The 25171-nt window shown below is 42.5% G+C and overlaps 1 protein-coding gene across 2 annotated transcripts in view; it reads left to right on the plus strand.

The window, feature by feature from the left end:
- skic3 (SKI3 subunit of superkiller complex) overlaps window positions 1-25171 on the plus strand; it is a 192866-nt gene that overhangs the window by 67547 nt on the left and 100148 nt on the right. For both annotated transcript variants that reach the window (XM_063069269.1, XM_063069268.1), the window contains exons 14-18: window positions 1584-1710; window positions 8755-8934; window positions 9492-9616; window positions 14228-14481; window positions 16900-17002. In XM_063069269.1, coding sequence (XP_062925339.1) covers window positions 1584-1710; window positions 8755-8934; window positions 9492-9616; window positions 14228-14481; window positions 16900-17002 — 789 coding nt within the window. The remainder of the gene's footprint in view (window positions 1-1583; window positions 1711-8754; window positions 8935-9491; window positions 9617-14227; window positions 14482-16899; window positions 17003-25171) is intronic.

A 25171-nucleotide genomic window follows, 5' to 3' on the forward strand; every position in this document is an offset into this window, starting at 1 on the left:
AGGAGTGTGCTAGGGAGCGGCAGCCGATTTGTGTGCCATATTAACCTAACCAAGATGCCGGCTCTTCTTCCCCGCCTCCGGCGACGCTGCCCCGGTAATACCGGTGTGGTGAATGAACCTCCGTGGCTTGTGCAAGCAGAGAGTCCCAGAGGTAGGAAGGCAGCACGTTATGACTGAATCCCATCTTTCCGATGTTCAAAGGAGTCAATTGATCGTATCTGATGTGACTTTCAGCTTCGTGTAAGAGAAGTGCACAAAGAAGTAGAGAGAGAAGCAGAAAATTACAATGCCAATTTGAAGTACACTTCACGGCTGCCATACACAGTGCCATCTTGGTAATATATTCAAAAAATAGTTGAAATAGGATGCTTCAATGAAACTTGAAGTTGAATATTGTTGCCTGGTGTCATTTTCATGTAAAACGGTCGTATGTCATATCAAAATACAGTGTTGGGAAATGTGTGGTAATGCATTGTGGGAGAAGGAACAATATTGCCGACTATTATCTAAATGGGGAGAAGGTTCAAACATCAGAGGTGCAAAGGAGCTTAGAAATCCTCATGCAAGACTCCCAGGAGATTAATTTGCAGGTTGAATCTGTTTTTAAAGAAGGCAAATGTAACGGTGGCATTTATTTCAAGGAGAATAGAACATAAAAGCAAAGAGATAATGTTGAAGCTTTATAAGACACTAGTCAGGCCGTACTTGGAGAATTGTCAACAGTTTTGGGCCCCATATCTCAAAGAATGTTTTGTCATTGGAGGGAGTCCAGAGGTCCACAAGAATGATTTCAGGAAAGGGGTCAACGTATGAGGAGCATTTGGCAGCTTTGGGTCTGTACTCATTGGAATTCAGAAGAATGTGTGTAGACCTCATTGAAACTTACCAGATGTTGAAGGGAGTAGATAGGGTGGATGTGGAGAAGATGTTTCCTATGGTGGGGGTATCCAGAACTAGAGGGCACAGCCTCAAACTTGAGGGGTGACCTTTTAAAATGGAGGTAAGGAGGATTTTTTTGTTAGCCAGAGAATAGTGAATAGGTGGAAAGCTTTGCCACAGACACGGTGGAGGTTAAGGCTGTGGGTATATTTAAAGCGGAAGTTGATCGATTTCTGATTGGTCAAGGCATCAGAGGATATGGTGAGAAGGCAGGTGTGTGGGGTTGAGTGGGATCCGGGATCAGCCATGATGGAATGGCGCAGCGGATTCGACAGGCTGAATGGCCTATTTCTGCTCCTCTGTCTTATTGTCTTACGGTCTAAATTTAGTTAAAAATAATATAGCTGCAATAATAAATAAAAGGTTTGCTTTTGTGCAATAAAACACAGGCGACTTGTAATATATTTGAGTCAAGACAAGGCTGAATTCCTGGCATAATGCTTCCTCCAGAATGGTTGGTCTAATCCTTTTGTTGCAGTTTGATCTGGAAGCTAGAGGAAATGAAATGAGCTGCTTAACAAAATTGTCCAGAGATTTTACAATGCCATTGTCCTTTCCTATACAGGTCTTTCCTTTTCTATCAACCTAGTTACTTCCTCTTTGGAAGAAAAAGTCAGATAACAATTTAACATGTATCCTTACAGTTTCCAGAAAGCTCTGAAAATCAAAGCAGACTGTGGAGATTATTACTTCTATCTTGGACTGACTTTCTGGTTCATGGGAGAGGAGACAAGAAAAGATAAAACTAAAACCGCTACACATTTATTAAAGGTTTGTGAAAAGATGACTAACATTACTTTTAGAACTTTCATATTTTACAAATAAATGCAACTAAATACATAATATTGTCTTACAGAAGAAAAGATCTGTTCTTTAAATGAAATTACAGAACCTAGCCCTTGGGTACCATATACAGGTGCCCAGCTGTTATAGCTTCACAATTAATAATATTCCTCCAGCACCAGCATACATACGAGTGTAGATGTAATTGGAAAAACAGTAGAAATACGCAGTAGGTTTGGCAGCAACTTTAGAAAATGAAATAAAGTTAATGTTTCTGATCAGTGGACTTTCATTCACAATTGTCTTGCTTTAGTACATACTTCTGTTTCACTTTGTGTTTAATTGTTGCTAGCTATCACATCTCAGTGCTCCTGGATCCATTGTAGCAGTTGGTCATTTATAGCATCTGAAATGTGAATATAAGTCCTCAATTTGCATTTATTTTATTAATATGAGCAGTGACTTGCTTTTACTTTTTTTATGGTAATGCACCATAAAAATGACAAGGGGTGTCTGTTCAAATGAAGGCATTGAGAAATGATAATGAACAGAGGAATCTGGAGTAGTAATGCTGTTAGATAGAGTGGTGAAGGAGATATGAGTTGCTTGCCTTCAAAGGTCTAGAAGCTGAGACATTTTTCCAATTTGCCAGACTGTGGTTAGACCCTAATTGAGTCCTGAAGAAGAGTCTCTGCCTGAAAAGTCAACTGTTTACTCTTTCCATAGATGCTGCTCGACTGCTGAGTTCCTCCAGCATTTAGTGTGTGTTGTTTTGGAGTATTGTTTGCTACACAATAGGAAGGATGTGATTGTGCTGGAGAGCAAGCAGAGGAGATCCACCATTTCCATCTGGACTGGAGGACTTTAGTGAAGAGGAATAATTGGATTGGCTGGGTTTGTTTTCTCTGGAATGAAGGACATTGAGGGATGACACATACAAAATGCTGGAGGAGCTAAGCAGGCCAGGCAGCTTCTGTGGAAAAGAGTACAGTCGATATTTTGGGCTAAGACCATTCTTCAGGGCTGGAGAAAAAAGATGAGGAGTCAGAGTTAGAAGGTGGCGGGAGGGGAGGGAGAAACACAAGGTGATAAGTGAAACTGGGAGGGGGAGAGAGGGGTGAAGTAAGGAGCTAGGAAGTTGTTTGGTGAAGAAGATACAGGGCTGGAGATGGAGGAATCTTATAGGAGAAAGAAAAGGGAGAGGAGCACCAGAGAGTGCAAGTAAGGAGGTAAGATGAGAGAGGGAAATGGGGATGGGAAATAGTGATGGGGAAGTGGGGGGTGCCCATTACCAGATGTCTGAGAAATTGATGTTCATGCCATCAGGTTGGAGGCTACCCAGATTTAATACCGGGTATTGTTCTTCCAGCCTGAGTGTGGCATCATAGCGCCAGTAGAGGAGGCCATGGATTGACATGTCAGAATGGGAAGTGGAACTAAAACGGGTGGCCACTGGGAGATCCCGCTTTTTCTGGCAGACGGCGTACAGGTGCTCAGTGAAGCAGTTTCCCGTCCTATGTCGGATCTCCCCAATTATACTAGAGATCACACCGAGAGCACCGAACACAGTAAATGACCCCCAACAGATTCACAGGTGAAATGTCGTCTCACCTGGAAGGACTGTTTGGGGCACTGAATGGTAGTGAGGGAGGAGGTGTAGGGGCAGTGTACTTGTTCCGCTTGCAAGGGTAAGTGCCAGGAGGGAGATCAGTGGGGAGGGACGAATGGACAAGGGAGTCGCTTAGGGAGCGATCCCTACAGAAAGCAGAAAGTGGGGGAGAAGGAAAGATGTGCTTGGTGGTGCGATCCAGTTGGAGATGGCGGAAGTTACAGAGAATTATGTGCCGGACGCGAAGGCTGGTGGGGTGGTAGGTGAGGACGAGAGATGCTCTGTCACTGGTGGGGTGGTGGGAGGATGTGATGAGGGCAGCCATCATTGGAACTCTCTTTTTTCACTGATATTCCTTCTGCCCAGATTGTGATTTCTTTTGGGACATGTCATTGTTTTGTATTTTAGTGTTACGTTTAACCCTTCCATAGCTTACTTGGAGAGAACAGTGAAAGCAGTGTGAGGTGTTTAATGGTGTTGTCTGCTTCAGATGGAGACACAGCCTGTGTGCAGGGTGGAAAATCAGTCTGAGATCTCCATTGAAGTAAGAACATCCCAAGTAGTACATATTAGAAAATCTGACGTTGTAGAATGTCACACTAGCAATACATCAATGTATTGACATTTCTTTGATTCTGTTTTAGGGTGTTTAACAGTACCCAAATATGCTACAAATCCTATAAAATGGAAAAAGTAGAGTCATACAGCACTGAAATGGGTCTTTCTCCCCAACTGGTCAACGCTAACCACATTCCCCATCTAAGTCAGTCCCAGTTGAGCATTAGTTGCTTAGTGGAAAGCGTAACGCTATTACAGTGCCAGTAACCTGATTCAATTCTGGCTGAAAGGAGTTTGTATGTTTTCCCCGTGACTGCATGCATTTCCTGATGTATGAAAGTTTGTACGTTCTCCCTGTGACTGCATGGGTTTCCTGATATATGAAAGGAGTTTGTATGTTCTCCCCGTGACTGCATGGGTTTCCTCTAGATGCTCCGGTTTCCTCCCATTTTCCACAGACATTGGGCTGATAGATGAATTGGTCACACAAGTGTAATTGGGCTAATAGATGAATTGGTCACACAAGTGTAATTGGGCTAATAGTTGAATTGGTCACACAAGTGTAATTGGGCTAGTAGATGAATTGGTCACACAAGTGTAATTGGGCTAATGGATGAATTGGTCACACGAGTGTAATTGGGCTAGTAGATGAATTGGTCACACGAGTGTAATTGGGCTAATGGATGAATTGGTCACATGCATGTAATTGGGCTAATAGATGAATTGGTCACATGCATGTTATTGGGCTAATAGATGAATTGGTCACACAAGTGTAATTGGGCTAATAGTTGAATTGGTCACACAAGTGTAATTGGGCTAATAGATGAATTGGTCACACAAGTGTAATTGGGCTAATAGTTGAATTGGTCACACAAGTGTAATTGGGCTAGTAGATGAATTGGTCACACAAGTGTAATTGGGCTAATGGATGAATTGGTCACACGAGTGTAATTGGGCTAATAGATGAATTGGTCACACAAGTGTAATTGGGCTAGTGGATGAATTGGTCACACGAGTGTAATTGGGCTAGTAGATGAATTGGTCACACGAGTGTAATTGGGCTAGTAGATGAATTGGTCACACGAGTGTAATTGGGCTAATGGATGAATTGGTCACACGAGTGTAATTGGGCTAGTAGATGAATTGGTCACACGAGTGTAATTGGGCTAATGGATGAATTGGTCACATGCATGTAATTGGGCTAATAGATGAATTGGTCACATGCATGTAATTGGGCTAATAGATGAATTGGTCACACAAGTGTAATTGGGCTAATAGTTGAATTGGTCACACAAGTGTAATTGGGCTAGTAGATGAATTGGTCACACAAGTGTAATTGAGCTAGTAGATGAATTGGTCACACGAGTGTAATTGGGCTAGTGGATGAATTGGTCACACGAGTGTAATTGGGCTAGTAGATGAATTGGTCACACGAGTGTAATTGGGCTAATAGATGAATTGGTCACACGAGTGTAATTGGGCTAGTAGATGAATTGGTCACACGAGTGTAATTGGGCTAGTAGATGAATTGGTCACACGAGTGTAATTGGGCTAATGGATGAATTGGCCACACGAGTGTAATTGGGCTAATGGATGAATTGGTCACACGAGTGTAATTGGGCTAGTAGATGAATTGGTCACACGAGTGTAATTGGGCTAATGGATGAATTGGTCACACGAGTGTAATTGGGCTAATGGATGAATTGGTCACACGAGTGGAATTGGGCTAGTAGATGAATTGGTCACATGGGTGTAATTGGGCTAGTAGATGAATTGGTCACACGAGTGTAATTGGGCTAGTAGATGAATTGGTCACACGAGTGTAATTGGGCTAGTAGATGAATTGGTCACATGGGTGTAATTGGGCTAGTAGATGAATTGGTCACACGAGTGTAATTGGGCTAATAGATGAATTGGTCACATGCATGTTATTGGGCTAATAGATGAATTGGTCACACAAGTGTAATTGGGCTAATAGTTGAATTGGTCACACAAGTGTAATTGGGCTAATAGATGAATTGGTCACACAAGTGTAATTGGGCTAATAGTTGAATTGGTCACACAAGTGTAATTGGGCTAGTAGATGAATTGGTCACACAAGTGTAATTGGGCTAATGGATGAATTGGTCACACGAGTGTAATTGGGCTAATAGATGAATTGGTCACACAAGTGTAATTGGGCTAATAGTTGAATTGGTCACACAAGTGTAATTGGGCTAATAGATGAATTGGTCACACAAGTGTAATTGGGCTAATAGTTGAATTGGTCACACAAGTGTAATTGGGCTAGTAGATGAATTGGTCACACAAGTGTAATTGGGCTAATGGATGAATTGGTCACATGCATGTAATTGGGCTAATAGATGAATTGGTCACACAAGTGTAATTGGGCTAATAGTTGAATTGGTCACACAAGTGTAATTGGGCTAGTAGATGAATTGGTCACACAAGTGTAATTGGGCTAATGGATGAATTGGTCACACAAGTGTAATTGGGCTAGTAGATGAATTGGTCACACGAGTGTAATTGAGCTAATGGATGAATTGGTCACATGCATGTAATTGGGCTAATAGATGAATTGGTCACATGCATGTAATTGGGCTAATAGATGAATTGGTCACACAAGTGTAATTGGGCTAATAGTTGAATTGGTCACACAAGTGTAATTGGGCTAGTAGATGAATTGGTCACACAAGTGTAATTGAGCTAGTAGATGAATTGGTCACACGAGTGTAATTGGGCTAGTGGATGAATTGGTCACACGAGTGTAATTGGGCTAGTAGATGAATTGGTCACACGAGTGTAATTGGGCTAATAGATGAATTGGTCACACGAGTGTAATTGGGCTAGTAGATGAATTGGTCACACGAGTGTAATTGGGCTAGTAGATGAATTGGTCACACGAGTGTAATTGGGCTAATGGATGAATTGGTCACACGAGTGTAATTGGGCTAATGGATGAATTGGTCACACGAGTGTAATTGGGCTAGTAGATGAATTGGTCACACGAGTGTAATTGGGCTAATGGATGAATTGGTCACACGAGTGTAATTGGGCTAATGGATGAATTGGTCACACGAGTGGAATTGGGCTAGTAGATGAATTGGTCACATGGGTGTAATTGGGCTAGTAGATGAATTGGTCACACGAGTGTAATTGGGCTAGTAGATGAATTGGTCACACGAGTGTAATTGGGCTAGTAGATGAATTGGTCACACGAGTGTAATTGGGCTAATGGATGAATTGGTCACATGGGTGTAATTGGGCTAGTAGATGAATTGGTCACACGAGTGTAATTGGGCTAATGGATGAATTGGTCACACGAGTGTAATTGGGCTAATGGATGAATTGGTCACACGAGTGGAAATAGGCTAGTAGATGAATTGGTCACATGGGTGTAATTGGGCTAGTAGATGAATTGGTCACACGAGTGTAATTGGGCTAGTAGATGAATTGGTCATACGAGTAATTGGGCTAGTAGATGAATTGGTCACATGGGTGTAATTGGGCTAGTAGATGAATTGGTCACACAAGTGTAATTGGGCTAGTAGATGAATTGGTCACACGAGTGTAATTGGGCTAGTAGATGAATTGGTCACACGAGTGTAATTGGGCTAATGGATGAATTGGTCACATGGGTGTAGTTGGGCTAGTAGATGAATTGGTCACACGAGTGTAATTGGGCTAATGGATGAATTGGTCACACGAGTGTAATTGGGCTAGTAGATGAATTGGTCACACGAGTGTAATTGGGCTAATGGATGAATTGGTCACACGAGTGTAATTGGGCTAATGGATGAATTGGTCACACGAGTGGAAATAGGCTAGTAGATGAATTGGTCACATGGGTGTAATTGGGCTAGTAGATGAATTGGTCACACGAGTGTAATTGGGCTAGTAGATGAATTGGTCATACGAGTAATTGGGCTAGTAGATGAATTGGTCACATGGGTGTAATTGGGCTAGTAGATGAATTGGTCACACAAGTGTAATTGGGCTAGTAGATGAATTGGTCACACGAGTGTAATTGGGCTAGTAGATGAATTGGTCACACGAGTGTAATTGGGCTAATGGATGAATTGGTCACATGGGTGTAGTTGGGCTAGTAGATGAATTGGTCACACGAGTGTAATTGGGCTAATGGATGAATTGGTCACACGAGTGTAATTGGGCTAGTAGATGAATTGGTCACACGAGTGTAATTGGGCTAGTAGATGAATTGGTCACACGAGTGTAATTGGGCTAGTAGATGAATTGGTCACACGAGTGTAATTGGGCTAGTAGATGAATTGGTCACACGAGTGTAATTGGGCTAATGGATGAATTGGTCACATGGGTGTAATTGGGCTAGTAGATGAATTGGTCACACGAGTGTAATTGGGCTAGTAGATGAATTGGTCACACGAGTGGAATTGGGCTAATGGATGAATTGGTCACACGAGTGTAATTGGGCTAGTAGATGAATTGGTCACACGAGTGTAATTGGGCTAGTAGATGAATTGGTCACACGAGTGTAATTGGGCTAGTAGATGAATTGGTCACACGAGTGGAATTGGGCTAATGGATGAATTGGTCACACGAGTGTAATTGGGCTAGTAGATGAATTGGTCACACGAGTGTAATTGGGCTAGTAGATGAATTGGTCACACGAGTGTAATTGGGCTAGTAGATGAATTGGTCACACGAGTGGAATTGGGCAGTGCAGGCTTGATGAGCCAGAAGAGCCTGTTACTGTGCTGTGTCTCTAAATCTAAAATCAATTGTCTGTGTAAACTGAGTGAAGTATTTATTTCAGTTGTTTTGAGTTTCGCTTCTGATTGAAGAAACAGACTTGTTCACATCAGATTTTATTTTGCATTTTGCAGGCGGCTAAGTTGGACCCATACAATGGAAAAACCTTTTGCTATTTGGGCCACTATTATCGAGATGTAGTCAAAGATAAAAGCAGAGCCCGAGGCTGCTATAAAAAAGCCTTCGACCTCAACAACTGTGATGAAGAAGCAGGCGCTGCAGCTGTTGATCTTAGTGTTGAACTTGAAGATATGGTATCCTTATTTTGTATTTTGAGAATATTTAAAGATTTGTCATTGAAGCCGAGATGAGAATTATAGTTTCATTAAGTGTCAGCTTAAGTGTCTTATAGAGTATTTCATAGGGTGGCTCTTCTGTACATCACAGGGTAGATATTCCACTGTTACAGGAGCACTCTATTGGTCCAAATGATCTTTTAACCTGCACTGTTCTGTGTACTATCAGGACACTGTGCCTGAGTTGTAACTTACTATAATTGTTTCAAGAGTATCACTAAATTTGTCCTGCCCACAGATGTCCAGTGGGTTGGATATAAAAATGGGACAACTCACTTAAAACATCACCTCAAATCAATCTGTAATTACTTCATTACTGTTTGTGTTAACTGCTAACCAGGTAAATAATAAATTCTGTCATTGGTAATCACAAAGTGTCATGCCAAAATTTTAATTTGTCAAGTTCTAAATTTACCTTAAGTGTTTTCTAAAGCTCAATAAGACAAACGTCTGGTTAATTAATGTGTATTAATAAGCAAACATTAAAACACATTTCAAATTGTCTTTTCCTACAGGAAACTGCTCTTACAGTTCTGAGAATAGTGACTGATCAGTCGAGTGCTGGGACCGCAAAATGGGCTTGGCTCAGACGAGGACTTTATTATCTGAGAGTCAACCAGAATTCCCAAGCTATTGCAGAGTAAGAGATGTTATTTAAGCAGTTTCAGTTGAGAAGGTGCAAGGAAATAAATGATGGGGTGGTTTGGGGCTTTGGGTGTGAAGACTGGTTGCACTTGAATCCGAAGGGGACCAATATTCTTGCAGGCATGTTTACTAGAGCTGTTGGGAGTGGTTTAAACTAATATGGCAGGAGGATGGGAACCAGTTTGATAGAGCTGAGGATGAGCCAGCAAGATTACAAGTAGATTATTGGTTGTAACATGAATGTAAGGAAGGGCAAGCCAATGATTGGGTACAAATGCAGACAAAGCAAAGAGTTAAATTATACCACAGGCAAAATTCAAAAGGGCGAAGAATTCAGGACTGAAGGGTGCTGTATTTAAATGCACGTAGCGTTTAGAATAAGCTGAACAAATTCGTGGCACAATTAGAGATTGGTTGGTATGACGTTGTGGGCATCACTGAGTCGTGGCTGAAAGGAAGCCATAGTTGGGAGGTTAACATCAAAGGTTATACTTTCTATTGAAAGGACAGACGGAAAGGCATAGGCAGTGGTGTGGCTTTGTTGGTAAGAGATGGAATTACATCTTTGGATAGAGATGACATAGTGTCAGCAAATGTTAAATCTTTGTGGGTGGAGTTAAGAAACTGCAAGGGTAAAGAAAATCATTATGGGAATCATATAGAGGCATCTGAATAGTAGCCAAGATGTGGGGTTGAGATTGCAAAGGGAGCTGGAAAAGGCATGTAATAAGGGTAATGTCACAATTGTAATGGGGGACTTCAATATGTAAAGGGATGGGGAAATCAGGTTGGTGTTGGATTGCAGGAAAGGGAATTTGTTAAATACTTATGAGATGGCATTTTAGAGCAGCTTATGCTTGAGGTTACTTGGGGAAAGGTTATCTTAGAGTGGGTGTTATGTAATAATCTAGATCTTATTAGGGAGCTTAATGTAAAGCAACTCTTAGGAGGCGGTGATTGTAACATAAACAACAGGAATTCTGCAGATGCTGGAAATTCAAGCAACACACATCAAAGTTGCTGGTGAACGTAGCAGGCCAGGCAGCGTCTGTAGGAAGAGGTACAGTCGACGTTTCAGGCCGAGACCCTTCGTCAGGACTAACTGAAGGAAGAGTGAGTAAGGGATTTGAAAGTTGGAGGGGGAGGGGGAGATCCAAAATGATAGGAGAAGACAGGAGGGGGAGGGATAGAGCCGAGAGCTGGACAGGTGATAGGCAAAAGGGGATACGAGAGGATCATGGGACAGGAGGTCTGGGAAGAAAGACAAGGTGGCGGGGGGGAACCCAGAGGATGGACAAGAGGTATATTAGAGGGACAGAGGGAGAAAAAGGAGAGTGAGAGAAAGAATGTGTGCAAAAAAATAAGTAACAGATGGGGTACGAGGGGGAGGTGGGGCCTTAGCGGAAGTTAGAGAAGTCGATGTTCATGCCATCAGGTTGGAGGCTACCCAGACGGAATATAAGGTGTTGTTCCTCCAGCCTGAGTGTGGCTTCATCTTTACAGTATAGGAGGCCGTGGATAGACATGTCAGAATGGGAATGGGATGTGGAACTAAAATGTGTGGCCACTGGGAGATCCTGCTTTCTCTGGCGGACAGAGCGTAGATGTTCAACAAAGCGGTCTCCCAGTCTGCGTCGGGTCTCGCCAATATATAAAAGGCCACATCGGGAGCACCGGACGCAGTATATCACCCCAGTCGACTCACAGGTGAAGTGTTGCCTCACCTGGAAGGACTGTTTGGGGCCCTGAATGTGGCCTTTTATATATTGGCGAGACCCGACGCAGACTGGGAGACCGCTTTGCTGAACATCTACGCTCTGTCCGCCAGAGAAAGCAGGATCTCCCAGTGGCCACACATTTTAATTCCACATCCCATTCCCATTCTGACATGTCTATCCACGGCCTCCTCTACCGTAAAGATGAAGCCACACTCAGGTTGGAGGAACAACACCTTATATTCCGTCTGGGTAGCCTCCAACCTGATGGCATGAACATCGACTTCTCTAACTTCCACTAAGGCCCCACCTCCCCCTCGTACCCCATCTGTTACTTATTTTTATGCACACATTCTTTCTCTCACTCTCCTTTTTCTCCCTCTGTCCCTCTGAATATACCTCTTGCCCATCCTCTGGGTCCCCCCCCACCTCCTTGTCTTTCTTCCCGGACCTCCTGTCCCATGATCCTCTCGTATCCCCTTTTGCCTATCACCTGTCCAGCTGTTGGCTCTATCCCTCCCCTTCCTGTCTTCTCCTATCATTTTGGATCTCCCCCTCCCCCTCCAACTTTCAAATCCCTTACTCACTCTTCCTTCAGTTAGTCCTGACGAAGGGTCTCAGCCTGAAACGTCGACTGCACCTCTTCCTACAGATGCTGCCTGGCCTGCTACGTTCACCAGCAACTTTGATGTGTGGTGATTGTAACATGATTGAATTCATACAGCAGTTTGAGAGGGAGAAGCATAAGTCACATGGTTCAGTATCGCAATGGAACAAAGGGAATTACAGAGGCATGAGAGAGGAGCTTGCCCGGGTGGATTGGAGGGGGATACTGGTGGGCATGACGGCAGAGGAGAGGTGGCTAAAGTTTCTGGGAATAGTTCACAAGGTGCAGGATAGATATGTCCCACAGAAAGAGAAGTCCTCAAATGCAGGGTTAGCCCATCGTAGTTAACAGCGGAAGTTCAGGACTGCTTAAAATCTAAGGAAAGGGCATACAAGGTAGCAAAAGTTAGTGGAAAGATGGATGATTGGGAAGATTCAAAAATCTAGCAAAAGGCAAGTAAAAGAGCTGTAAGAAGGGAAAAGCTGAAATATGAGGGCAAACTAGCCAATAAAATAATGCAGTGTACTGCAAGTTTTTTTTCAGTTATATAAAGTATAAAAGGGAGGTGAAAGTTGATATTGGACCACTGAAATATGCTGGTGAGATAGTAACGGGGGACAAAGAAATGGCAGAAGAACTTAATGGGTATTTTGCAGCAGTCTTTGCTGTGAAATGTGTTGGGTACGTGGCCAAGTGGTTAAGGTGTTCGTCTAGTGCTCTGAAGGTTGCTAGTTCGAGCCTCAGCTGTGGCAGCATGTTTGTGTCCTTAATCACACATTGCTAGTGTCTGTGTGAGGAATGGTGCCCCACACAGACTTCCAATCTGCACCTTGTAAGGCATGAAAATGCCCGATGCAAGCCTCTCATGGTCTGAGTCAACGTTCCCCCCCTCACTGTGGAAGACTCTAATAGTATATCAGAGGTCTGTGAGTGTTAGGGAGCAGGAGTGAGTGCAAAGAAAAGAATGGTAGGTAAACTTAAAGGTCTTAAAGTGGATAAGTCACCTGGACCAGATGGACTACATCCCAGAGTCCTGAGAGGTTGCTGAGGAGATAACGGATGCATTGGTCACGATCTTTCAAGAATGACTTGATTCTGCCATGGTCCCGGAGCACTGAAAAATTTCAAATGTCACTCCACTCTTTATGAAGAGAGGAAGGGAAATTATAGGCCAGTTAGCCTAACCTCAGCGGTTGGGAAAGTGTTGGAGTCTATTTTTAATGATGAGGTTTTGGGGTACTTGGAGACTAACGATAAAATAAGTCAAAAGTCAGCATGGTTTCCGTAATGGGAAATCTTGCCTGACAAATCTGTAGGAGTTCGAGTTAGTTTCCTGACTGGTCAGAGCGTCAAAGGATATGGCGAGAAGGCAGGTGATTGGGGTTGAGTGGTGTCTGGGATCAGCTGTAATGGAATGGTGGAGTAGACTCGATAGGCTGATTGACATAATTCTGCTCCTATGTCTTATGGTCTAAGATGCAGAGACACAGATCGTGAGTTAGTGTGATGGGGGTTCGGGGTGTTTAGTGTGTGAAGACTCAGAGGCAGAGATCTCAAAGCAGTATAATAGGTGGTTTTGGAGTGTGAAAAGACAGTGTCATAGTTCTCGAGTCAATACGATGGGGGGCTTTCGGGCTTTGAGGTTTGAAGAGGCAGCGTCACAGGTCTTGAGTCAGTGCACCTAGTGAAAAGAAAATGAGCAGTGGAAGATGAGAGCAGTGGAAGATGAAAGCAGCTGAATGCTTGGCATTTTGTGCTTTGAACAGTTATTAGGAAGTTATTGGGAGGGTTGGAAATGAGTTTAAGGTAGTTAAATTATACTTTTTCTCTTTGGCATTTAAAAAAACAGTTGTTGCACACACTACTAGAATTTAGACATCTTCTAAAACCATTTGATGGAAGAATGAATATCTAAATCTAAGTGTTTTGAATTACTAAGTAATCTTTTATTTTTAATATTCTTAGTTAATCTTTTTAGGTTTTTTATTTCCATGTTTGCATTTTATTCCATTATAAAGCACTTTGAACTACATTGTATGAAAAGTGCTGCGTATGCACAGTATATTACCATTATTGATAATAGTTCTACAGATCTTGTGTGTGGAATATTCATTTTTGGCATAAAAGCTACCCAGTAAAATTATTCCCTACACAATTGAGAGATTGAAATGTTGAAGCTAGAAGGAAATCACTTCAAGCAGACAAGCACAGTGATGGTGTTGTCTTGAAATTTATTGTATTATTTTGAAGTTTACAGCTAATTAATATCCATTTTTATTTTAAGCTTGCAAGCAGCTTTGAGAGCAGACCCAAAAGATGCCAATTGCTGGGAATGTTTAGGAGAGGCTTATCTCAGCCGAGGTGGTTATACAGCTGCTTTAAAAGCCTTCACAAAAGCCAATGAACTCAATCCAAATGCTGTGTACAACATTTACAAGATAGCAGCCATCAAACAGATCATTGGCAAGTATGCTGATGCAGTCACAGAGTATAAACAGATAGTTCAAAATTTGGAAAACTATGTGCCAGCCCTCAAAGGTAGGTTTTCAAAAATTTTTCTTCTTAACAATCTTGGAATGCACATTATCCAATTTCTTTTTTAATAAGTGTTCTGAAATTAAAAATTGTGTTCTGAATGACCTGTTTCTTGAGTTCTACAAATGTCCCAAGAAGTTCAAATGATAAATATGTGCAGTTTAGTCTTGATTATGGCAAATATAATAATTGGTCAATGCAGCCACACTCCACAGTTATTTGTACACTGTTTTATAGGATTGTTTTTATATTTTTGCTCTTTGTTTTTTATGCTGCATCATATCTGGAGTAACGATCATTTAATTCTCCTTTACACTCGTGCATTGATGAATGACAATAAACAGTCTTGAATCAGAGCAGAATTATTATTATGAGCTGTAATCCACTCTCAGTGAACTTTCACTGAAATTTCAAAGACTAATTCACTAGTGACACTAACCAGCATATAAAGCTAAACAGATTGATACCAGTATTGTGACTTTTTTTAAAGCATAACATTGGAACTAACATATTCTTCAGTCCAAGATCAAATGATGATAGACAGCACTGGAACTATCCAAACCATCACAAATTAAAGATTTTAAATCTATGTGCTTTCTAGAGTTGATTTACGTTATAGAAGTTTGATGTTCCTAACCATTGTTGCCTCCAATATATATTGTCTTTGCTATACAGCATAATAGAAAGGATAAAAAAAAACAGAGCAGATGTGTCCACAGGATGGACGTGGGGAAGGGCAAAGCTGAAGGGCTCTCTGGAGAAGGGTATGTGTGTACCATCCAGGCTGTTGTAGGTCGAGCATCAACATAGAAAGAATATGAATGAACATGTTCAAAATATTTCATGGGAGTAATATGGTTTTTAAAAAGTGAATGAAGGGATTTATCATCTTTGAAAATGAGTAAATGTTGACGCCTGGAGGGAATTGAGCCTGAGAAGCACGGGACAATTCAGTGATCCATTATGATTTTTCAGTCTTTCCTGGTGATAGGAATGATGCCAGAGGTTAAGAGTATTGCTGACTTTAGAGTGTTATTTAAAAATGAGATAAATTAAATAATTGCAAACAACTTAGTTTCACATTTGTGGAAAAAAAGTTATTGGAATTCTCTGAAAGGATTAGCCTCAAATCTTAATATTGACAAGCTTGGGTGAATTGGAAGCTGTCAACATAGATCTGTTGAAGGGGTTGTTATAGCTGACCAATCTGAATGTAACAAGAAGGTCAGTAAGAGTTGTGCATTTGATGTTTAGCCAGCCTTTTGACAAGTTCCCACCTGGCAGTTTAGCCATAAAAGACGAAAAAAAAATCATGTGCAATCCTTTGGGAGATGGAAAATCGCAGCCCACATCCACTCTCTGAATTTTGAGTTAGAGACAAACGGCTTCTATAGCTGACAAAGCTAATGATGAGGTCTTGTTCAGGAATGTTTTGGGAAACATTTCCTCACACCAGCAGAAGCCATGACAATGGAAAATAAGATGTTTTAGGCCTGCAATCAGACTCTCTACATCCTGACTCTGGAAGTACGAGGATGGGGAGATTGCACTGGTGATTCATTCAATTGGGTCAGAACAGTAAACTTTGGCGCTCGAGCTGAAAAGAATGCTTCTTTCAAATTCTTTACCAAGAATTAGTCCTGAGTACGGTTAAAGTTAATGGCTTTAACTTCCCAGCACGTAAGTGTAATTACAAAGAAAGCACAGTAGCGCCTCTACTTTCTTAGGAGTTAGTGAAGATTCAGCATGATATTTACATATTTGACAAACTTCTATAGATATGTAGTGGAATATTGACTGGCTGCATCACAGCCTGGCATGGAAACAGCAATGGCCTTTAATGGAAAAGCTTACAAAAAGTAGGGCTCTTCATTTCATGTTCTCGATATTTATTTATTGCTTGCTTATTTATTATTACTATTATTTCTATCTTTTTGTATTTGCACAGTTTGTTGTCTTCTGCACTCTGGTTGAGAATCCAAGATTTTGTGGTCTTTCATTGCTTTTATTATGGTTATTGTTCTATGATAGATTTAGTGAGTATGTCCATAGGAAAATGATTCTCAGGGTTGTTTATGGTGATGTGTATGTACTTTGATAATAAATTTACTTTGAACTTTGAAAGCTTTTGGGCTGGGATGGGGAGAAGGAAGAAATATGTGCTCTCTTCAGAACGACACTTCTCTGATTCATAGTTACTCTGAATGAGGCAGGAGTTTCTTAATTCACTGAGAGAGTTCACAGAAAAGTACAACTTGAAAGGCAAGAGAAAAAATGCAGACAACCCAATATTAATGTCATCTTTTTTCAAAATTCACTGCAAAATATACAAACTTTTATCTTATTAGATAAAATGTAATAGGATCCTCATTCCTCTTTTAAGGATAAAAACACACCCAATTTGCAGTTTTCCTTTTCTAGGATTAGGTGAATGCTATTTAATGATGTCCCGAAGTGCCCTCAGCGATTACTTGGATGGACGAGCCTTGGATACAGCTGAACAGGCGCTACGGTACTTAGCTGGGTGAGTAATAATAAAGCAAGAGGTTCAATGAGCCACTTTCAAACTCACCTCTTTGAAAGCCCATTTGCCAAAAGTTAAGAAGAATTCGAGAAACCCTTCACACCAGTGAGGAAAATAGAATACCTTTATTAGCAAACTAGTAGGCCAAAAGCTCATAAGATGTAGGATCAGAAATAGGCTATTTGGCCCATCGAGTCTGCTCCACCATTTCATCATGGCTCAACAATTTTCCTCTCAACTCCAGACTCCTGCCTTCTCCCCGTATCCCTTCATGCCCTGACCAATCAGGAATCTGTCAACCTCTGCCTTAAATATACATAAATGCTTGGCTTCCACGGTTGCCTGTGGTGAAGAATTCTACAGATTCACCACACTCTGGCTGGATAAATTAATCTTCACCTCCATTCTAAAAGGGCACTCCTCTATTCTGAGGATGTGTCTTCTGGTTTTAGACACTCCTACCATAGGAAACATCCTTTCCACATCCACTCTATCAAGGTCTTTCACCATTCAATAGGTTTCAATGAGGTCATTCCTCATGCTTCTGAATTCTAGTGAATACAGGCCCAGAGCCATCAGTCGTTCTTCATATGACATGCCATTCAATCCTGGAATCGTTTTCGTGAACCTCCTTTGAACCCTCTCCAGTTTCAGTGCAGCCTTTCTAAGATAAGGATCCCAAACCTGCTCACAATACTCCAAGTGAGGCCCCATTACATAATTGTTTTTATTTTCTAGTCCTCTTGAAATGAAGGTGAACATTGTATTTGCCTTCCTCAGCACAGACTCAATCTGCAAATTGACCTTTAGGCAATAAGACCTTACGAAGCAGGAACAGAATCAGCCATCGAGTCTGCTCCACCATTCTATCATGGCTGACCCCGGATCCCACTCAACCCCACACATCTGCCTTCTCGCCATATCCTTTGATTCCCTGACCCATCAGGAAACAATCAACTTTCACTTTAAATATACCTGTGGAGTTGACCTCCACTGCCGTCTGGAGCAGAGCATTCCACAGATTCAGTACTCTTTAGCTTAAAAAAAAAGCCCTCTTACCCCTGTTCTAAAAGGTTGCCCCTCAATTTTGAGGCTGTGCCCCCTAGTTCTGGATACTCCCGCCAGAGGAAACGTCCTTTCCACATCCACCTTATCTAGGCCTTTCAACATTTGGTAAGTTTCAATGAGATCCCCCCACTTTCTTCTAAATTCCAGTGAGTAAAGGCTCAAAGCTGCCAAACACTCCACATATGTTAACCCCTTCATTCCGGGAATCATCCTCGTGAACCTCCTCTGGACTTTCTCCAATGACAACACATCCTTTCTGAGATATGGGGCCTAAAACTGTTGACAGTACTCCAAGTGCGGCCTGACTAGTGTCTTATAAAGGCTCAGCATTATCTCCTTGCATATGTATTTTATTCCCTTTGAAATAAATGGCATCAATTTAATTGTCTAAATCATTGACAAACAATGTGAAAAGTCCAACCCTATACTGACCCCTGAGGAACATCACTAGTCACTAGCAGCCAACCAGAAAAGGTCCCCTTTATTCCCACTCATTCCCTCCTGCCTGTCAGCCATTCCTCTATCCATGCCAGTATCTTTTCGTGTAAAGCCATAGGATTTTATCTTGTTTAGCAGCCTCATTTGTGGCACCTTATCAAATCCAGTCCACTGTTGACAAGCAACACGCATCAAAGTTGCTGGTAAACGCAGCAAGCCAGGCAGCATCTCTAGGAAGACATTCTACAGTCGACATTTCAGGCCAAGACCCTTCGTCAGGACTAACTGAAAGAAGAGCTAGTAAGAGATTTGAAAGGGGGAGGGGGAGGGATGGAGCCAAGAGCTGAACAGTTGATTGGCAAAAGGGATATGAGAGGATCATGGGATGGGATGCCTAGGGAGAAAGAAAGGGGGAGGGGGGAAGCCCAGAGGATGGGCCTCCCCCTCCCACTTTCAAATCTCTGACTAGCTCTTCTTTCAGTTAGTCCTGAGGAAGGGTCTCGGCCCGAAACATCGACTGTACCTCTTCCTAGAGATGCTGCCTGGCCTGCTGCGTTCACCAGCAACTTTTATGTGTGGTGCTTGAAATTCCAGCATCTGCAGATTTCCTCGTGTTTGTACTGTTGACATGCATTGTTTCTCCTTTGTCCACCCTGCTTGTTACTTCCTTGAAGAACTCTTAATGGATTTGTCAGGCAAAATTTCCCTTTACAGAAACCATGCTGACTTTGACTTATTTTATCATTGGTCTCCAAGTACCTTGAAACCTCATCCTTAATAATAGACTCCAACAATTTCCCAACCACTGAGGTTAGGCTAACTGGCCTCTAATTTCCTTTCTTTTGCCGCCTTCTCTTCTTAAAGAGTGGAGTGGCATTTGCAATTTTCCAGCCCTCCAGGATCATGCCATAATCAAGTGATTCTTGAAAGAACATGACCTATGCATCTGTTATCCCTTCAGCAATCTCTCAGGACTCGGGGTTGTAGTCCATCTAACCCAGGTGACTTATCATCTTAAGACCTTTGAGTTTGCCTTGCACTTTTTCCCTCTGTAATACAAACGTAGTAATGGCACTCACTCCTGTTCTCGGATGTTCATGGACCTCTGGCACAGTGTTAGTTGTTCACAGTGAAGACTGATACAAAGTAGTCAAAGTACTCACCAGGACTGTGCTGCAACACACAGCTCGAACCACCTCATCAAGTTCGCCAACGACATGACCATGGTGGGTCTCATCAGCAAGAGCGATGAGTCAGCATACAGAGAGGAGGTGCTGCGGCTAACAACTGGTGCAGAGCCAACAACCTGTCTCTGAATGTGAACAAAAGAGATGGTTGTTGACTTCAGGAGGACACGGAGCGACCACTCTCCACTGAACTTCCCTTCACCATTTACACCTCGGACTTCAACTACTGCACAGAGTCTTATCACCTTCAGAAGTTTTCTGATGACTCTGCCATAGTTGGATGCATCAGCAAGGGAGATGAGGCTGAGTACAGGGCTACGGTAGGAAACTTTGACACATGGTGTGAGCAGAATTATCTGTGACTTAATGTGTAAAATACTAAGGAGCTGGTGGTAGACCTGAGGAGAGCTAAGGTACCGGTGACCCCTGTTTCCATCCAGGGGGTCAGTGTGGACATGGTGGAGGATTACAAATACCTGGGGATACGAATTGACAGTAAACCCTTTAACATCTGCCGGACAATGCTGAGGATGTTCTACGAGTCTGTGGTGGCCAGTGCTATCATGTTTGCTGTTGTGTGCTGGGGCAGCAGGATGAGGGTAGCAGACACCAACAGAATCAACAAACTCATCCGTAAGGCCAGTGATGTTGTGGGGATGGAACTGGACTCTCTGACGGTGGTGTCTGAAAAGAGGATGCTGTCTAAGTTGCATGCCATCTTGGTCAATGTCTCCCATCCACTACATAATGGACTGGTTGGGAACAGGAGTACATTCAGCCAGAGACTCATTCCACCGAGATGCAACACAGAGCATCATAGGAAGTCATTCCTGCCTGTGGCCATCAAACTTTACAACTCCTCCCTTGGAGGGTCAGACACCCTGAGCCAATAGGCTGGTCCTGGACTTGCTGCATAATTTACATATTACTATTTAACTATTTATGGTTTTATTACTATTTATTATTTATGATGCAACTGTAACGAAAACCAATTTCCCCTGGGATCAATAAAGTATGACTATAACATCGATGACTCCTCCATAGAGGTCGTTAAGAGCACCAAATTTCTTGGTGTTCACCTGGCGGAGAATCTCACCTGGTCCCTCAACACCAGCTCCGTAGCAAAGAAAGCCCAACAGCGTCTCTACTTTCTGCGAAGGCTGAGAAAAGTCCATCTCCCATCCCTCCGTCCTCACCACATTCTACAGAGGTTGTATGGAGAGCATCCTGAGCAGCTGCATCACTGCCTGGTTTGGAAATTGCACCATCTCAGATCGCAAGACCCTGCAGCGGACACTGAGGTCAGCTGAGAAGATCATCGGGGTCTTTCTTCCCGCCATTACAGTCATTTACACCGTGCGCTGCATCCTTAAAGCAAACAGCATTATGAAGGACCCTACGTACCCCTTATACCCCTCCTGCCATCTGGCAAAAGGCACTGAAGCATTCGGGCTCTCACGACCAGACTATGTAACAGTTTCTTCCCCCAAGTCATCAGACTCCTCAATACCCAGAGCCTGGACTGACACCAACCTACTGCCCTCTACTGTGCCTTTTGTCTTGTTTATTATTTATGGTAATGCCTGCACTGTTTTTGCACTTTATGCAGTCCTGGGTAGGTCTGTAGCCCAGTGTAGTTTTTGTGTTGTTTTACGTAGTTCAGTGTAGTTTTTGTATTGTCTCATGTAGCACCATGGGCCTGAAAAACATTGCCTCGTTTTTATTGTGTACTGTACCAGCAGTTATGGTCAAAATCACAATAAAAAGTGACTTGACTTGACTTGAAGTTCATCTGCCATTTCTTTCTCCCCCATTACTACCTCACCAGTATCATTTTCCAGTGGTCCAATGTCAACTTTAACCTCCCTTCTAGTCTTTATATAACTGAAAAGCCTCTTGGTATCCTGCTATATTATTGGCTTCCCTTGTCCATACCTTCTTGGTCCTCACTACTGGCGCTACAATCTTCAATCTCTGTCTATACTCAGGGAGCAGAAGTACAGCCAGGTGATCAGACTTCCTGAAGTGAGGGCGTGGAATAGCACGGTAGGCATTCTTGATGGTGGTGTAACTATGGTCCAGTGTGGTATTTCCTCTGGTATTGCAAGTGATCTGTTGATGGCAATTGCTTAGTGATTTTTTTCAGACTAGCCTTGTTAAAATCTCCCAAAACGATGGTGAAGGCGTTAGGGTGCGCTGTTTTTTGCACGTTGAGCCCATTGCTCAGATCATCTAACGCCTGCTTGAAGTTGGCCTGAGGTGGAATGTAAACTGCTACCAGAATGACCCCAGAGAATTCCCGTGGTAAGTAAAAAGGATGGCACTTTACTGCTGAATATTCCAGGTCTGGTGAGCAGAATTGGGACAGCACTGATATATTTGTGCGCCAAGAAGAGTTGATCATGAGGCATACTCCTCCACCTCTGCTTTTGAGAGACTCTATAGATCTATCCTGATGGTGTATAGTAAACCCGTTGATGTGAATTGCTGCGTCCGGTACGGAAGGGGTTAACCAGGATTCCATGAAACGAAGGACACACGCAGTCCTAATACAGCTCTGATACAGCACCCTGGCTCTGACGTCATCGATTTCATTCACCAATGACTGCACGTTCGCCAGCAAGATCGTCGGTATAGGAAGTTTAAAACCCCGTTTCCTTAAACACACTTGTAATCTTGATTTCTGCCCATGCTTTCTCCAAGGTTTTCTCCGTGGACCATTCCGACCACAGACTGTTGTTTCCGTCGGTTTTAAGCAGCGATAGTTCGTTTAAAGGCATTAAGATATCTTTGTTGACTGTACTGACCTTGGAAGCAGTTGTGCTTTTTAGCTGTAACATGTTGAAACGAAAATATTTAGTCATATCCATTGAGAGTACAGCTGCTACTTGAATCACGCCTAGGCATCCCGGAGGAACTTCCCAACACACTTTTGCTACCTTATATGCCTTTTCATTAGATTTTATGCAGTCCTCAATTTCCCTTGTCAGCCACGGTTGCCTACTCCTGCCATCTGAGAATTTCTCATTCTGTGGGACATATCTATCCTGCGCTTGTGAACTATTCCCAGAAACTTCAACCATCTTTACTCTGTTGTCATCCCTGCCAGGAATCCTGCCCAAGGATTCCCAAGACCCTTTTCGCCTCAGTTTTTTGTATTTCTCTCCATTTTGTAAAAAGCCCTTTCGTTTCTTCAAAGTGCATGACCATACACATTTCTGACACTGTTTTCCATCTGCCATCTCTTTGCCCATTCTCCTAATCCGTCTAAGTTCTTCTGTCGCTTCTCTGCTGCTTCAAAACTACCTGGTTCTTCATCCATTTTCATATTGTCTGCAAACTTTGCAGCCAAGCCATCAATTTCATCATCCAAATCATTGACATATAATGTACAAGGAATCGGTCCCAACACAGACCCCTGTGAAATACCACTAGTCACCATCAGCCAACTGGAAACACTTGCCTTTATTCCTACTCCTTGCCACCTTCCAAACAGCTGCTGCTTTATCCATGCTAGCTCTTTCCTGTAATACCATAGGCTCACAGTTTGTTAAGCGGCCTCATGTGTGGCTCCTTGTGAAAGGCCTTCTGAAAATCCAAGTACACAACATCAACTGATTCTCCTTTGTCTATCCTGCTTGTTAATATCTTGAAAGAATTCCAACTGATTTGCCATGCAAGATTTTCCTTTGATGAAACCATGCTGACTATAGCCTATTTTGTCATGTGCCTCTAAGTACTGTGACACCTCATCCTTAATAATCGACTCCAATATCTTCCCAACCACTGAGGTCAGACTAACTGGCCTATGGTTTCCTTTCTTCTGCCTCTCTACCTTGATGAGTGGAGTGACACATAAAATTTTCCAGTCTTCTGGAACGATTCCAGAATCTAGTGATTCTTGAAAGATCATTACAACTGCTTCCATGATCTCTTCAGCCATCTCATTCAGAACTCTGGGATGTACCCCATCTGGTCCAGGTGACTTACCTAACCTCAGACCTTTCAGTTTCCCAAGAACCTTCTGCCTAGTTATGGTAACTTCACACACTTCATGCCCCCTGACACTTGGAACTTCTTTTTTCTTTTGACACAAGAATGGAGGTGTTGTGGATAGTCTGGAGGGGTGTCAGAGGTTACAGCAGGACATTGATAGGATGCAGAACTGAGCTGAGAAGTGGCAGTAGGAGTTCGACCCAGAGAAGCGTACAGTCGTTCATTTCAGTAGGTCAAATTTGAAAGCAGAATATAATAGTGGTAAGACTCTTGGCAGTGTGGAGGATCAGAGAGATCTTGGGGCACTCAAAGCTGCCTCGCAGGTTGACAGTGTTGTTAAGGAGGCATATGGGATTAAGTGCAAGAGCCGTGATGTAATTTTACAGTTATACAAGACCCTGGTCAGACCCCACTTGGAATACTGTGTTCATTTCTGGTCACCTCACTACAGGAAGGATGTGGATACTATAGAGAGAGTGCAGAGGAGATATACAAGGATGTTGCCTGGATTGGAGGGCATAGTTTATGAGAATAGGTTGAGTGAACTTGGCCTTTTTTCCTTGGAGCGGAGGATCGGAAGTGACTTGATAGAGGTATATAAGGTGATGAGAGGCATTGATTGTGTGGATAGCCAGAGACTTTTTCCCAGGGCTGAAATGGCTAACACAAGGGGGCATGGTTTTAAGGTACTTGGAAGTAGCTGCAGAGTGGATGACAGAGGTAAGTTTTTCACACAGAGAATGGTGGGTGTGTAGAATGCACTTCCGGCGATGATGATGGAGGCGGATGCAATAGGGTCTTTTAAGAGACTCTTAGATAAGTACATGGAGCTTAGAAAAATAGAGGGCTATGCGGTAGGGAAATTCTAGACAGTTTCTAGAGTAGGTTACATGATCAGCACAACTACTAGCTCTTAAGGTTCCTATATTGATTTCTGGTCACTGACGAGAGGAATGACACTGTGTGGGCAGGGCTGAATAAATACTATTTCTGTGTGCAAGTGAAACACAGTTAATGGCACTAAACCATGGGTTTGTTTGAAAGAATCTTCTGTTACCCCTTTGATGTTATCTGAGGATTTGAAATAAACAAGAATAAACCTAATATTGTGTCACTGCTGAAGAGAATTTGTTTCAATTCTATGTACATTGATGCAGTGGCAACTGACATATTTTGAAGGGAGCAATTTTCATAAATATAATGTCAGTCCAATTATCTGCCATAAGGAAGGCACCATTTAGAAGGAAGTCAAAATCAGGAAATAATTGAGAGTCCCCATATAATAGTCTTCAAATTCCAAAATAAAAATCCCCCCGAAATAAAAAAAAATACAAAAACAAGGTCAGAACAGAAAATTATAGAAATCCTCAGCCGGTTAGGTGGTGTTATGGAGAGAGAAACAGAGGTAATGTTTATAGTAAGTGCAAAGCAACACACACAAAATGCTGAAGGAACTCAGCATTAAGGCAGTATCTATGAA

Source organism: Mobula hypostoma, chromosome 16 (genome assembly GCF_963921235.1).
Source record: "Mobula hypostoma chromosome 16, sMobHyp1.1, whole genome shotgun sequence".
In the NCBI taxonomy this organism is placed as follows: Eukaryota; Metazoa; Chordata; class Chondrichthyes; order Myliobatiformes; family Myliobatidae; genus Mobula; species Mobula hypostoma.